A 15783-nucleotide genomic window follows, 5' to 3' on the forward strand; every position below is an offset into this window, starting at 1 on the left:
AAACATACACTTTCTAACTTTAACTGTTAGAGAGTCTTTTGTCCGTCACAGTTGAATATTGACATTAGATCGATATTCATATTTTAATAAATCAGGTGGGGGCAGAGGAAAGATATGAAAACTGTCGGGTAAAAATTCCTCTGCCCTTGTCTCACACACCAGGGCATCGGCAAGCACCTAGGCACCCTTATGTACATACAAGACACAGGTCCTGCAGTCTGCCAACCCTCGTCCACTCGTCGGGCCTGGCGCCATCAATGCGAAATGCAATGCAATGGCGTCCCGCACCCTCCTCCCAGGAAAAAGTTATTTTAAAACTTTGCGCATAGTGCTCGGTAGCAACAGGGACCAGGGATAAAAGGGAAAAGGAGAAGGGCAAGGGAAGGAGCACAGGAACAAGGGAAGGGGTAAACCTCACCAAAACCATTGCAAAACGGCTGCAGCAGCATCAGCGGGGAGACCTGGGACGGGAAGGATGGCGCAGGGTCCGGGAGAATCGGGGACGGCGTCCGAGCTCCGGCGAAGCACCTTGCCCCGGCCACGGCGCCAGCTGCAGGGTAGCCCCGGCCCTGCCCAGCGCTGAGGGGCTGCTGTTGCCCGCAGGGGAGCGGAGCCGACACGGGAGGCGAGAGAGCCGCAGGAAGTCGGCGCCCTTGGGGGCTGTCACGGGGGCAGCGGCGGCGGCAGGGCGGCCCCTCCCGGCCCGGCATCCGAAGAGGTCGCCCGCCGAGAGCCGTCACGGGCAGCTCTCGTGTCGCCGCCGATGGTGCTGCCGGACTCCTGCTGCCCTCTCCAGGGACTCGTCCCCCTGCCCCAGGCGGCGGCGGGCTCGCTGTCTGCCGAAGCCGCCGGACTCTCGCCACTGCCCCTCCGCCCGGGAGGGCCTTGGCGCCGCCGCCCATGCCCCACGCTGCCCTTCCACCCGCTGCTCGGGCCGGGGCTGCTGCAGACCGGCCCGGGCTGCGCCCTGGTGGCGCTGAGCTTCGGGGCGCTGTCGCTTATCAGCGCCCCGCAGGTGGAGAACTCGTGTCCCGAGTCATCTGGGCCGGCTCCTCGGTAAGTGACGGCCGCGGGCCAGGACACACCATGATGGGGTCCAGCCGTGCGTGCGCGGCACCTGCGGGGTTGGCTGTCCCGAGGGAAGCGTGATCCCGCTCCTCCGCGATCGCTTGGAAACAGCCGACGGGTAACGGGGTAACGGCTTTTTGCAAGTTTTGTAAGATGTCTGCAGGACCTCAACTGGGTAACAAACGTCGAGACAAACAAATAGGTGATTTATTTCGTATTTTTGAAAAAAAAAAAAAAGTATTCGATTATTTTGTGCTATCAGACACAGGATTTTCAAAAGTCGTTGTGTATGTAGATGTTCCATGTTTGTGCTTTGTGCCTTTACTCGCAGGCATAATGTAGAAATAAATCAGAAATGTTCCTGGGGAAAAAGGGGATGGACTTGGGATAGTTTTGTAAGGAGTACTGAGAGAAGTTATTCCATCTCGTGTTGGGCCCTGCTTTAAACCACAGCTCTATAAGTACAGAATATATATGATAGTTTGTATTGCAGAAGTTAATAAGCATAGGAGAGTCAGATTGATTTGTCCCAGTTTGTGGGCCCTCCAGCCATCAGCAAGTCGTGTACTGGGATAGAACACTCAGCTCCCGCTGCCTTCGTGAACAGTATCAGCTTATCCCTCGCTTTAAGCATTTCAGTTAAATTGCCAGTGTTGTTCACTGCCTGTGGAAATGTGCTCAATACAGTAGTTTGGGAATCAAGTAGTTCCTGTTTATCTGTATAATGTAGTGTTCATCCCTGAATGTACACAGTCCTTGGGGGGTGAGGGGAAATCCAGACCATCCAAATGTCTGTATTTGGTATCTTTCTCGTGATGTTTCATTTTTTTTTTTTCCTTTCTTACTCTAAGTTAAGAGAAGTTTAAATATATGTAACCAATGGACTTGGTTTAAATTCTGCACATAGAACCTTATGCTTATCTTTTTAAAAGTGTACATATAAGATAGAAGTATTCAATATTTTTAATACTCAAGAAGGGCATTGGTTTTGTTTGGGGTTTTTAAATTATATTTCTGAAATAATAGTACACTCAGAAAAGTTACCAAAATACCATTTGGGTGTAAAAATATAAGTGAAAATTTTAGCGCAGAAGCAACGTGGAAAAGCAGATGCTGTTAAAAGCTGACTGCTGTGTCTGGTTGGGTGATTTTCGGTTTGGTTTTCTTTTCCTTATGGATGCAACATGCTGACTTATGAGGGGCATGTCAGGAAAATTTTGAGAAAGACATTATTTTCTTATCTTTTACAGATGCAATGAAATAAATTTGTTGCCCTTAAGAGGAAAAAAACCACAATTTACATCAGTATTGATGTGCTTTGTTATAAAATCATGTGTCCATTTTGCAGTCAGAAAATTTAAAAAATACTTTGTTATGAAACTGCAGAGTTATGTATGTGGTTTTGCAACACCAGTGATGATAGCAGTAGGTGTTTGGCCAAGTCATATATGAGTATTATGCTAGATTAGATTCATCATGTCAAGTGAATGAAGTTACAGAAGGGATTTATTAAAAATACTAGTGCATGACTTCCTGCTTGTTCCAGTCTTCCTGATTCTTTTTAGGGTTGGAGCTTGGTGTCCACTGGCTTAGTCACAAAGTCCAATGAGTTAAAAGTATATCTGCTGATTTATAGGACATGCTGAGAAACTTACTTGCCTTTCTTTATAGGGTTCCCATTCTTCTGTGAGACTATTCGGGTATGCTGTTTGTTTCAGCTCTACACCAATTCTTTATAATTTCTTGATTGTTTTGCCCTATAAGGGAAAGAATGAATCATACGGTTCAGTTCTGTGATTCAGCAAGTTTGGTCTAAAAACTGCTGTTGTTGAAGGATGTGCTTTTATTTTAACTTCTTTCCTCACACTGATACTGGCATTCATCTGATTAAATAGCAAAACGTTTCAGGGAGGTAGTGCTGGTGCTCTTTATTGGTTTTGGTAGGGTTCATGCTCTGGGTTTGAGCTCACCGAAATGGTCAGAAGTCAGCAAGAGGGAAGAAAGAAGCAGGCACTTAATGAAGTGCTGAGATGATGATCAAGAGAGGGGAGGAGAAGGACAGTTTTTAGATTTGCCTAGCCACATTGCAGAGAACAAGTACTCAATTGGCTGAAAGCAATTATTTAAGGCAAACATGGAGGTTGAAATTGCTGACATACTTCTTGTCCCCATGCATATTTTCTGTGAGGAAAAAATAAGAAATGAGCTGTTATTTCACAGGATGCTCTTAGGAGTGAAGAACCTCATTAGCACAGGTATTCTCTGCTTTAAAGTGCGTCTTTGTATCTTCCTAGCATTGCTGTAGTATTCCAAAGTACAATAATAAAAACAGAGTCAATGGCAGTGAGCAGTTCTTTGCTTCTTGGTGATGCTGTATTTTAACGTTTTAGGCAATCTTATGTGGAATCTTAGGGTTAACAACATGGAAGAGACCAATGCTGCTTTTGGTAAGTATGGATTAAAGTTTGTAAGAAAATTATAAAAAAATGATCCTAATTTAGTAGTCATTGGTAAAAAAATAATCACCCCTTTCTCCTTTTAAAAAATAATCTTGAATCTTTCTTTTCAAATTCTAGAATCATAATTATTTAAAGAGAAGTCAAAGACTATGAAAGGCCATATTCTTTCCTGCATGAATGAAATCCCCAGTAAGGGCAAGAGTGGAAGAATTGTTAATGTTATTTAAAGTGCACATTTTGTGGTTTTGTATGTATAAGAAAATGTTGGCTTAGAGTAAGTAATTTAGTTCTCTGATGCAGTGCAGCTTAAACTGAAAGGAAGGAGGTGGTTTAAAATCTTAGCTTAGTTGTAGTGTTTTAGTTTTTGACAATAGGTTTGAGAGCTAACTTAACGTCTTTACAGCAGGGTCCAGTGCTAGTTTCATATACAGTTAACATTGCATTGCTGTGAGAGAATTAGATTGATGTGCAGGGAGTGTAAGCTGTTTCCACTTGTAAGTGAAATCTGGAGGTGTGTGGCTCTTAATGTCTCAGAGGTGGGATTTGACAAAGAGTTTTGGAGTTGCTTTTGTTTGTGGGTTTAGGGGTTTTTTTCGTTTGATTGGGTGATTTGGTGGGGGGGGGTTGGTATGGTTTTGTTTGTTTGTTTTGGGGTTTTTCTGCTTTTTGTTTATTTATTTGTAATTTTTTTCCTTTCTGTCACTTCTGAAGACTGTTTTTCGGCCAAGGCAGTTGTTTTGTTTTTCTGCCGCGCTCCTTTGGGATCGACATGGGTATCAGTAAGGAGTAGCAAGGATTAGATGTATGAGCTGTGGATAGAATCACAGAATTGTAGATTCACCAAGGTTGGAAGAGAGATTTGAGATCATCAAGTACAGCTGTCAACCCAGCACTACCCTAAACCCCTAAATCACATCACCCAAAGCCAAATCCAGATGCCTCTTTAATACCTCCAGGGATGGTGACTCCACCACCTCCCTGGTGCATCCTATTCCAATGCATGACCACCCTAACAGTGACAATTCTTTTCTAGCATCTAATCTGACTCTCCCTTGTCTCAGCTTAATGCCATTTTGTCTTGTCCTCTCACTGCAGGCACTGTAGCAGATACGTCTCAGGGTTGCTGTTCCCTGAGATTCTCCTCGGGGTTGCTGTGCCCTGAGATATATAGGGTTTTCCAGCTTTTCTTGCCCGAAAGGTCCCACACCAGAGCCAGAGAAGACAAGCTGAGTCCGCCAGTGCATGTTTCCAAGGTTGTTTATTTTTCATTATCTCTCAGTTCTTTCTCAGCTCTGCAAGTCGTCTCCAGCAGAGCAGGACATGTGGCAGACTGGGTGGATGACAGGGTCCCCGACCTTTTGTATCATTTCCCTGGTCCAACCACCATCCACAACGTACTTTTTATTTACAAAATCTTACCAATACTTACTACCTATGTTATTATGTCATTTCTACTCTAAACCAATCCTTCTGATCCAACTCACCAGAAAATGGGGGAAAAGAACAAGAACAAGGAGGACAGGAGCACTCTCCAATTCCTCCATCTTGCCTCTTCTAGCCCATATACTGAAAATCCTAGATTCTACATTCATACTCTATGATAAACTAACTACTAATTTTCAATTCTTTCATCCTGTGATTGTTCATACAATGTGGGCATTCTCTCCCATGGACAGGGATCAAAACAGTGTCCTCCTGGGCTCTGTGTGAGGCTGGCTGACCCCCTTGTACAGATCCCAGACTATCACTGTGGAGGCCTAACTAGAAAACAGACTGGAGACACAGATTTGGGTGCATCAGAGCATGCAGGGCAGGAGGCTCCAGTTTATTTACAAAAACTTACTTTTATACTTTTTCTATGAGGCCTGTGGATTGGAGGAAGGAATTCCTACCTGCACATCACATTGGTGAAGGGGACTGTCACACAGTCTTGTTTGTCCCAGCAGGGAATGTAAAAACAATGGCTAAGTTTATAGAACATAGCTGATGTTTACATTAAAAGAGCGTGAGAAGGTACGAACTTCTCCTTTAATATGAACGCTCAGCAAAACCGGGAAAAACTCATGGCAACACTAGACCACCCTGTTTGGTCTCCAAACCCTTCAGGGCGGCCAGAGGGATGTCCTGGACTCCAACAGATATGGGCCCCTGACTCACTTCAGCCTCCTTTCTGGGACTTGTAAAAGTAATGACGTGCCCCCTGAGCCTCCTCTTCTTGAAACTAAACAACCACGGCTCGTCTCATGAGAGATGTTCTTTAGTCCTTTGAAGACACTCACTGCCCTCTGCTGGACAGGCTCCAGCCCCTCAAAGCCCCTCTTAAGGTGAGGGACCCAGAACTGAGCATGGACTTGGGTGAGGCCTCCCCAGCGCCCAGTACAGGGGCACAATCACTACCCTCGTCCTGCTGGCCACGCTGTTCGTGACACAGGCCAGGAGGCCACTGACCTTTTTGACCACCTGGGCACACTGCTGGCTTATGTTCAGCTAGCTGTCAACCAGCACCCCCAACATCCGTTGTTTTTTCTCAGTGTGCATTGGTTAACACAGGCAAATTTTTTAGGAGTTTTGTGGATATAGAGAGGAGCCCAGTGTTAGAGACTCCCAATCTGGAAGGGCCATATTTCATCAAGATAAATGTAGATGTTATCAGTCTCAAACTGCCTAAGATTTGCTCAGTACTCCTGTGTCAGTATTGCCTGTGTTCTGTTCTGTTTCTATAGCGTATTGTTGCTCTTTCACTCTTTAGCGTTCTCCTGTATAGTATAAACCTTAATTTCCTTTCCTAATTTTACTTAAATAGAAAGCACAAACTCTTATTGATCCCTTTTATTTCAAATTATCTTTAGGATGGTCACATGCTGAAGGAGATTGCCCTGGGAAATTGTGCAGCAGATGGGAAAGTTTCTGACCTGAAATTGATGAAAGCTCTGAGCAGCCTGCCGTGATTTCATAGCTGACCCTGCTTTCGAGCAGGAGATTGCACAGGAGTCTTCCTCAGCTCTCTTAGAGCCACAATTATTATGTGATTCTATGAGACTGTTTGGGGTTTTTTCTTTTTTGTATGTATGTTTGATAGACGTTTGATTTTTTGGTAGCCAGATTAAATCAGCCTTGACACTGGGAAGCAGTGCTAAAAAAGCAGTGAAACCCTGGAACCAGAGATTCCCTGGGATGTGGTTGATATCCCAAGCTCTCAGTGTTTAAGAGGCATTTAGACAATGTACTTAATACTGGGCTTTGATTTTTGGTGAGCCCTGAAGTGGTCAGGCAGTTGAACTAGATGACTGTTGTAGGTCCCTTCCAACAGAAATATTCTGTTCTGTGTGGAAAAATAAAAAGAAAAAGGAAATAAACATTAAACTCTTCTTGAGGGTAAAGAAATCATGCCTTAAACTAGCTACAGTCTTTCAAGGATGGATTGTTAGTTTCTGTGAGTGTATTTATGTTGGGCTAAATATCTATTATGTCAACCCTCTAGTAACTTGGACATTTTCTCTAAGGAGTTAGGAAGAATGCACAATTACATGAATTGTAAAAGCAAGCTTCCTAAATGTCTCAGCAATGAGAATCATTACACAGTCATGACTTAGAATTATGGCATTCATAAGCAAAAATAAAAAACTCATTCAGAACTAAAACATATTCTTTTGTCAGTTGTGACTGTCCTCCCCTTTTAACTCCTTAGGCCTAGCCTTAGCACTCCCAGTGATGGTTTCTCACTATCTGTCTTTGGGGTTTTGTGAAGGATCAGGCTGTCGTGGCTGCTACTTCAAGCCTATGCCTTGGTCGTGGAGAAAAACAACCAGACTGTAAGCTTTTTCTGTGACAGCAAGATGCTGGTGCTGCTGATGCTTGCAGAAAACACAGAGCTGCAATGCTATGAGAAGGGAGCTGGGGATGCGGAGTGGTGTTTCAGCCACTCATGTTTTTCTTCAGAGGGGAGAAAGGAAGGGAAACACATTGGTTACAGGTGTAGTGGACCTTTAGTAGCACCATCTACTACTGTGAGAAAACAGCCATGAGGAGGGATGGCTGTGATAAGACCTTTTAGTAAATAAAATGGAGAGCCGTATTTGGGGTTTGCCACCTGCAGTGTTTTACAGCTGTATTAACAGTGTGAGATGATACTAGATAAATAATGTATCTGAGAGATAGGGTACTGCAAGGCAAAATCAAGCTACAGTCATATCTTTTCAAGGACATTTTTGCAATGGATGCCTAGCCTTGAGCAGTACAGCTGCTGGAAAATTTGGCTTCTGAAATCCTTCCTTGGTTTTAGGTATTTGAGGAATTTCTGTTCTGGATATCAGTTGTCAATCAGTTTTGGAAGTCAGCTTGTAATGCTTGTGGTTTGAAGCTGATTTTTCTTTGAGCTAATGCTGAGTTAACACTGGACTCAATGATCTTGGATATGTTAATGATCTTCTGTTTCTTCTTCTTTAGGTGTGTCCAAATGTATTAATGGGGAAAGGGAAACTCACCACCACCAGCACCGCCTACTCATCCAAGTTACTTGGATATTGACTCTGAACTGTTCTGGGCTCAGTGTTACCTTCCATGCATAGAGTCTGGATCCTTTCTTTCACACAGCTTTAAATCTTAGTTTGACCTGAAGGACCTAAATTCTTTCAGAAAGTACATCAGTTCTCCATTGTTAGTTTGACTGTGTATGTTTTGAGGGCAACTCACATCTTTTACTTGCTGCTATAGCCTCTATCCTTACTTGTATGCCAGACTGGACTAATTTGAGTTTACATTGACTTCCCAGGAATTTCTAGGAGCTGTACATATTTTGCTGAATGAAGAAGCCCTTAGCTAGTGAAGCTTCCTTTCCTTTCAGCTGCACACAAATTAGTTGAATCCTATAGAGTGCTTTTTAGGTGACTCTCTGATTGTGTTTTTTTCTAGTTTTGGGGTTGTTTTCACCAACTGAAACAAAGACTTCAAGTTAAGCATCTCACTGGTGTCTGCTTGGTGCTTGGGTTCTGCTGCTAAAGAGGAGACTTAGCTGTGTTCAAATGAAAGGGAAGAGAGTGCCAACATCCAATAAGACACCAGGCTGTTGTACTGTGCAGAGTTTAACTGCTGCAGCTGCAAGTACTGGGGAGCAGTTTGGTACCTGCAAAATGCATGGAATCAAGAAGTCAACATACACACTGGTTGAATTTGACTCTGGCTTTCAGCTACATCAAGTACTGCATGCTTCTGTTGTTTGCGAGTATGGCAGCTTTTGTGTTCATACATGTCACTGTTTTCATGTAAAGCTTTGAGGAGTTTGACAGAAAAGTCAGAGTTGCATGGGCAGCATGAGTCATTCAGTCTGGATTCTTCTCATATTTTACAGTGTGGTCACAAAGATTTGAAATTTTTGTTTGAAACGCTTTTAATTTAAAAGTGTTAATATTTTTTGTTTCCGACAAATATTTACAGGTCTTACTTTGAAAACAGAAAAATTTATGGAATTCAGTCTTTATTTATAACCTGGAAATTTTTGAAGAATCTATTTGTGTTAAACCTTGTATTTAATACAAAATTTTTATCCAAAGAAAAATATGTTCTGGAAAACTTTAAATAAAGCTTTCTTAGAGCAGACTTCTGCTATGATATCTGCACCTTGACAGATTTTTGTGTATTTAACCAAAATTTAATTTATAGAACAAGATACTTCATTCTGGTAATGTTCTTAAAATTTAGCTCTGCTAGTAACAGTGAACTGTGAACAGAAGCTCCTTGTCATGTCCCTAACCCTGAAAAACAGGCTCTCCCTGGATGCCTGCTTTATGGCCAGCAGTCATTTGACTTGTGAGAATTACTTTAGTAGTATCTTCTTTCCCTGGGTTTTAAAAGTAAAATAGCTTAGTGTTAACCTCTTTGCTCACACTCCAGACTCCCGCATGAAGTCAATAAGCAGTAATTATGCAAAGGTTTTAAAGTCAGTATATGCAAATAGAAATATGCTTTTAAGTATGAGAGTATGGAAATCCATTATAAACTTATATCCATTTCTATGCTGCAAAAGCTTTTCTCGCATACATGAGGTGTTTTAGTGCTGCATTTGAAATATGTAACATTTTAAATTAAATTAATTAATTTGTCTTTTCTTGTTGGTCTTTCTTTTGTTGTCAGTTGTGTTGTGGGTCTCCATATGGTACAATAAATAGCTCTCACAACTGATAGAAATCTAGTACGGTCTTATGAGTTTTAATTATTGCGAATGCTACTGTGTATATGGACAATTAATAAATGAACTTACTCTTCTCTACAGGAGTTTTATAAAAAGTATATGTGGGCTATAAACAGATATAAGAGTTGTTGATTGTGGAACAACTGTTTTTTCTTTCATTTAAGTGCCTGCGTGGGCATTAGTCCTGCATGTGCGTATTGAAGTGAAAGCAGTTCCTCTCTGGAATTACTTGCTTCAATGGCAGCAGGAGCAGGACAAAGAAGGAGCTTCCCCGGGCAGAATGAGATAGTGTCAGAGCTTTACTGTGCAAATTTATTCTTCCTTGGAGTCCTCAAAAGACATGGTGATACTTTTTTACCTGAAAGAGATCATACATGCAAGACATTAGCAAATATGAATAGAATACACTTCACTTTCATGTAGTTTAATTCATATGAAAGGTCCTCAGTTTTCTGCAGCTGTTCACAACCCATGTGTATCTAGTGCTCCAAAGATGAAGCCATCTTCATGAGGTGAGCCAAACTAAGGCCATAATTTGAGTTATTTCCATTTTTATAACTGCAGTCAAGACCAGTTACATCTGTTTTAGTTTTTGAAATACCATGTTTGCCTTTCTCTATTTTGTTCTAAATTGAGAAGTACTTCTCTCTTCTGGGTAGGATCGATTAAGTGTAACCCCTGTTTTTACTTTTAAAAACACAGGGAATTTATCCTATTACACAGGAGGGAACAACTTGGTGAAAAGCAGCTCTGCAGTGAAAAAGCTGGGGATTCTGGTGGCCAACAAGCTGCCCATGAGACAGCAAAGTGCTCTTGTGGCAAAGAACACTAATGGTGTCCTGGGCTGGATTAGGCAGAGACTTGCCAACAGGTCAAGGGATGTAATCCTTCCCACACCTGGAGAGGTGTGAAAGCTGTGGCTGTTCAGCCTGGAGAAAAGGACACTCAGTGGGGAATCTCCTGCATCTCTATAAATAGCTGATGAGAGGGAATGAAAATTAGGGAGCCGGACCTTTCTCAGTAGTGCTTACTTCCAGGACAAGAGGCTGTGAGCAGAACTGAGAAAATAGGAAATTCCATCTGAACACGGAAGACAACTTTTTTACTGTTATGATGGTCAAAAACTGGTGTAGGTTATTTGTAGAGATAATCAAAACTTACTGGACATTATATTGAACAATTGCTGTACATCATAAAATCATAGAATGGTTTGGTTGGAAGGGATCTTATGGCTTTGGCTCCCTTGTTTTGATACCAGTTTGAGAAGGAGATCAGATTTAGATGGTCTCAAAAGGTCTCTTCCAATTTAAGTGATTGTGTAAAAATTGCTGACCAGTGATGAAGCAGAAAGAAAAAAGATTTTTTCTTTTGTTAGTCAAGTACGTCTTGTCCACTGGCAGATGTATAGTAGAAAATTTTGTGGTTATGGTTCAGATCATGGTAGTGTTTTAGATTGTATGTAGAGGAATTATTTTTATCTTCTGTTCATTTGGCAGGATTTTCTGAATGTTGGATTATTCAGTCAAAAATACTCTATACATATAATAAAAAACAGATCAAGATTATGCTTGCATGTGATAGAATTTATTAACACATAAATGCAGAAATTATCATCCTTCTTTCGCATATTTATGATAATATTCCTTCTCTCCCTCTTTGTTCTTTGATTTCTGACATTTCTTTAGAAAAATATTAATGATTTTTTTTTGTTTCTCAAAATTTTGGATTGGAAGTCTGGATTTTAACTGTAACTTTTTTATAGCTGTAGATGGAATTGTTTCTATTGTAACTTCTGTACCAAAAGAGACAACTTAAATGTGAGTTTGCTAGTTTTTTGGGGGTTTTTTAAAAGTCTTTATTTGCTTTGGCCACATAACTTTTCTCCATTTGTTCATTAGTTGAAAAAGGACAAATACACCTCTAGTTTTTCTTAACATCATTTCATGAGATTTGTGCTATAAAGATGTTTTATGTTGAAACCGCTTTTATTTCACCTAGAATACTGGCTAGTTCCTAATTATTGGTGTCCTGTGTTGAACACAGTTGAAAAGTTTTCTTTATATGATATACTTGTGTGTACCATTTTTTTTTCTCAAAGTAGTTTTTTGTCAGAAGAATGAGTAAGATAATTTAGGTAAAAGCATAAAAAGGGGGGTTGATTCATTTACATGCTGAGCGGGGAGTTAATTTTTAAAAAATCATTAGATTCTGTGATTGTATGGAAAAATAAATGACACTTAAGAGGGTTTTCTAGAACTAAACCCTTCTTATCTGTGGTTTTGTGATTAGTACAGAGCTAGGACAAAACACTTTTCCTCTTAAATAATTTATAAATTATTTTTCTCTTAGTGTGTCGAACACAAAGTTGTCCCAGTCCTCTTCAGAAATTTACTAATAACTACATCAATTATTGGGGTTTGGGGGGTTAAAATCTACCTTATGGAATAATGTTATGGTCAAACTAGTAATGACTAGTAATGTTGTAATTGAAGAATTTAGCTTGCACAGTAGTGCTCTTTGGCTCTTGTCCATTCACGGAGAATTATTTCCCTGAACCTCAAAAAATGGGAACATAATTTGTGCAGTAATTGTTACATATTTCTCCTTCAAATTCCAGGTAGCTAACCATAGTACATCAGCTAAATTTATTTGGAAGCCTGTGGTGTTCTTTGCATGTTTAGGAAGTCGTTGTTGTTGGCTCTCCTGTAAAGCTGTCTTCAGCAGAACTGAACTCTTATTCTTCATAGTGTCCTTTTTTTTTAACTCTGTTTTTTTTTGTCCTGTCCTGCTTTTTAAATTTGGACCATTTTGATACAAAGAAACCTGAGTGAGCAATTGTTATTAAAAAGGATGTTTTATGATTTTAAGAATCTGATATGTACTTTGTAGGATTGAATGCTTAAAGGAGAAATCTTATTTTTATTTTTCTCTAAAGCAGTAGTCTTACCCATAGTAATTTCTCTTGAAATACAGAATATTTTTGCCTGTGTGAATAGGGACAGGGATTATTCTTTCGTATGTTCAAACCCATATCCAGAATCATAGAATCACAGATTGTAATGGCATATGTAAAAGCAAGACGCCATTTTGTCCACTGCTTCTGCTTGACCCTTTTTCATGTATTTATTACTCCTGCCATTGCTTGATTTCAGGTGGTTTATAAATCTGAAAATATTGTCTGACTTACAAATATTCTGCCTTTAGTAGCCAGGAAGAAAATAAAATCATGCAACTGAAGTCTCTTAAGTGTTTCCATCCTCACTGTACTGGGACAAATACTTTTCATTTATTTGTGCTGCAAAATAATTCTGGAAATGTGCAGAGTGAATGTTGGCTTAAGATGTTTTTTCCTCTTGAGGTTTCTTTACTGCTCTGAATGTGTTAAGAGGTAAACTTGGTGGAGGAGTATAATACACAGTGGAAGTTGGACGACTTGCAGGTCATACCTTGCACTCCAGCAAAACCTTTAATTGTTTCTACTATTACTACTGACATTTTCAATGGTTGCATATATTTTATTTCTTCATAACTAGTGTGGAATAAGGAGAGAGAAGACAAAGAATTTTGGGACTAGGTTATACATTTTGGGGCACTGAAGTCATTGGTCAGTTTTGAAAAAGCAGAGGGTCATTCCCAGCTTTAGTTTGTGACTGGGATTTGGTCTGTAAAAGGTTCCTTGAGTTGTGTTCATGTGCCCACTGAAGGTAACTGTGTTTTGATGTTCCAGGTTAACCTGTTTGTTCTACTGTCTATGATCAGTGTTATGCTGAATGTGACTGGATTAATACTAGGATGTCAAGGCATTCAGTTTGTGTCCAGGGTATCCAGATGCGATTTGGTGAGCACACATACTGACTTACACTCATTTCTTCTCTTTATGGCATATTTGCTTGCTGTGCTGAGATCACAAAATGTCCTGATGTAGAGTTGTAAGTAATTTAAGAACTAGCATAAAGGATAATTGTAGTAATGTAAAAAATATAAACTGTTGAAAAAAGCCTTGAGTGTGGGTAATGGTGAGCTACTCACAAAATATTCAGTCTGTTATGATCTGTGGGTGGGATTATTCTTCCTGTTTGCCTCACCTGGCGAGGACTTTTGTGTGATACCTTACAGCAGAAGCTGTGAGGGAAAAAATAAGGTAGATCAAATCATACTAGCTTTTCAGAACATTTCCACTTGAGGAAGATGCAATCCGTGCAAAGCAGGGCAGAATGCAAAAGATCTTTCTCAAGAAGAAATGGAAGAATCACTACTTATGAACTGGAAACTGTGGAATAGTTGAAATTTAAGGATACAACACGGGATCACTTGGTGATGAAGATGATTGTGTGTAAAAGCTTGAAGGACTTTGTGGGTTAATGAAAAGATCTTTGAGTATCTATTCTCATTCATTTTTTCTTTCAGGAAAGCTACGGTTGGTTCCTTGACATGCAGTAGGTGTATTGCAGTGAGAGTCCAAGATTATAAACCCTTGGCAATCCAGATTCACTCAGTATCACTGTACCAAAGCCACAATGAGAATTAATAATGATAGTCCAGATGAGGTGGTCAAATGTTGCAGGAGTTTCTGAGCTGTCTGTAGTTTGAGTTACAGAGTACAGTAAAAAAGCATTCCTGAAACCATTAATTTTGTAGGGTGGCTTCTGTAGGTGGAAGAGTGTCAACACTGTGTCTCTAGATTTGAAAGCTAAAACCACAGTTATTTCTAGATATGGGAACATTGAATTTCTACGTTGAAAACTGAGATGTTAAGATTGAAAGTGAAAGTTACAAACAACAATGGTATACAGATATGGCAGCTAATGATTTGACTGTGTTGAAATGATAATTGTGGGTTTCATTCCACAAGATGCAAGATCTATTCTTGAACCATAGAAAATGTGTACAGGTCATATAGAGTGGTTTACACAACCATCAGAGAAATAATTTCTAGGCTATTATGCCTTGGAAAGAGCATAGGTAGTAAAATTGCTTAGTAGTTAGTGCATCTTTGATTACAACTAAGTTGTATTTAAATGTGTTAATGTATTACCCATAACTCTTCCTCTCAAATAGGAAGAAGTGTATAGTACAGCTTTATAATGCAGGAATCCTTGGCAAGTCAAATTGTTCAGTTATAGGATCCTGTATTTCCAGTGTGCTTCGTTGTCATGGGTTTAGTTTAAGGCATAGGTTCTATATTATGCAGGTAAAAGTATTGCATAAAATAACTAAGAAAGTAGAGTTTTTTTTCTTACAGATGGATATGGATGAAAACAAGACTTGTTTGTGCTGTGAAGAACTTCATTCCACTAGATGCACAGAAGTAGAGGCTGTACTGAAGCTATACCATTTGAAGTCATGCAGTGCTGCTCACCTTCTTCTCAAGGTACCCTGCACACACATCTGTGGTATTGCTTTTATAATGTCCATGCTCATGCAGCAGTGCAGTGCTGAAGTGAGTGCTGTGTTTACTGGGAAAAAACTCTAGTTTTTCTGATCTTCCACACTGGTCAGAAACTCTTCATGGTTCTGTAACATGCGGGGGGAGTGAATTTCACGTCTGGGTTTTGACCAGTGTGTTGCTGAGCCAATAACCAGTTCTTCGTTTCTTGTGTTTAGTGCAACCAAAACTGCAGTTGAATGCAGACAAGATTACAGGGGTACATAGGATCTAAATATGAGTTAATGATTTGATGCCTTTGTTGATCTTTAGCACTTCTCAGCCTTTTGTAGCTTACCAACTGCTAAAATAAAACTCCCAAGCAACTTCAAATATCAAAAAGCCTTGACATTTCTTTAAGGGTGATCATCTTGACTCTGGATTTCCCACAGAGAAATTATGAGGAAGGTTGTAATTCTTTGATGAATAGATGGATAAATTACATCTGAGCTATGTTAAACCCTTCTGGATGTCTCTGTCAGGGCAACAAATAGTGTAAAACAAGCTTTTGCAAATTACTTTGGTCTTGGAGATTGTGCTGAAGACTTCATCCCATATATTTCTTGGAAATAACTGCCATGGTCATCCCTATGTTTTATCTATTTGGTGATGATGATGATGATGATGATGATTACTTTGACATT

General features: G+C 40.2%; 1 protein-coding gene across 1 annotated transcript in view; it reads left to right on the forward strand.

The window, feature by feature from the left end:
- The first annotated feature begins 763 nt into the window (after positions 1 to 763).
- The window catches only part of ENTREP1 (endosomal transmembrane epsin interactor 1), a 31539-nt gene continuing 16519 nt past the window's right edge, over positions 764 to 15783 (forward strand). Inside the window, 5 exon segments of the mRNA XM_063423075.1 lie at positions 764 to 1033; positions 1036 to 1056; positions 3459 to 3515; positions 13442 to 13552; positions 14957 to 15085. Of these exon segments, the coding sequence (XP_063279145.1) occupies positions 764 to 1033; positions 1036 to 1056; positions 3459 to 3515; positions 13442 to 13552; positions 14957 to 15085 (588 nt within the window).

This window comes from Prinia subflava, chromosome Z, assembly GCF_021018805.1.
Source record: "Prinia subflava isolate CZ2003 ecotype Zambia chromosome Z, Cam_Psub_1.2, whole genome shotgun sequence".
NCBI lineage: Eukaryota > Metazoa > Chordata > Aves > Passeriformes > Cisticolidae > Prinia > Prinia subflava.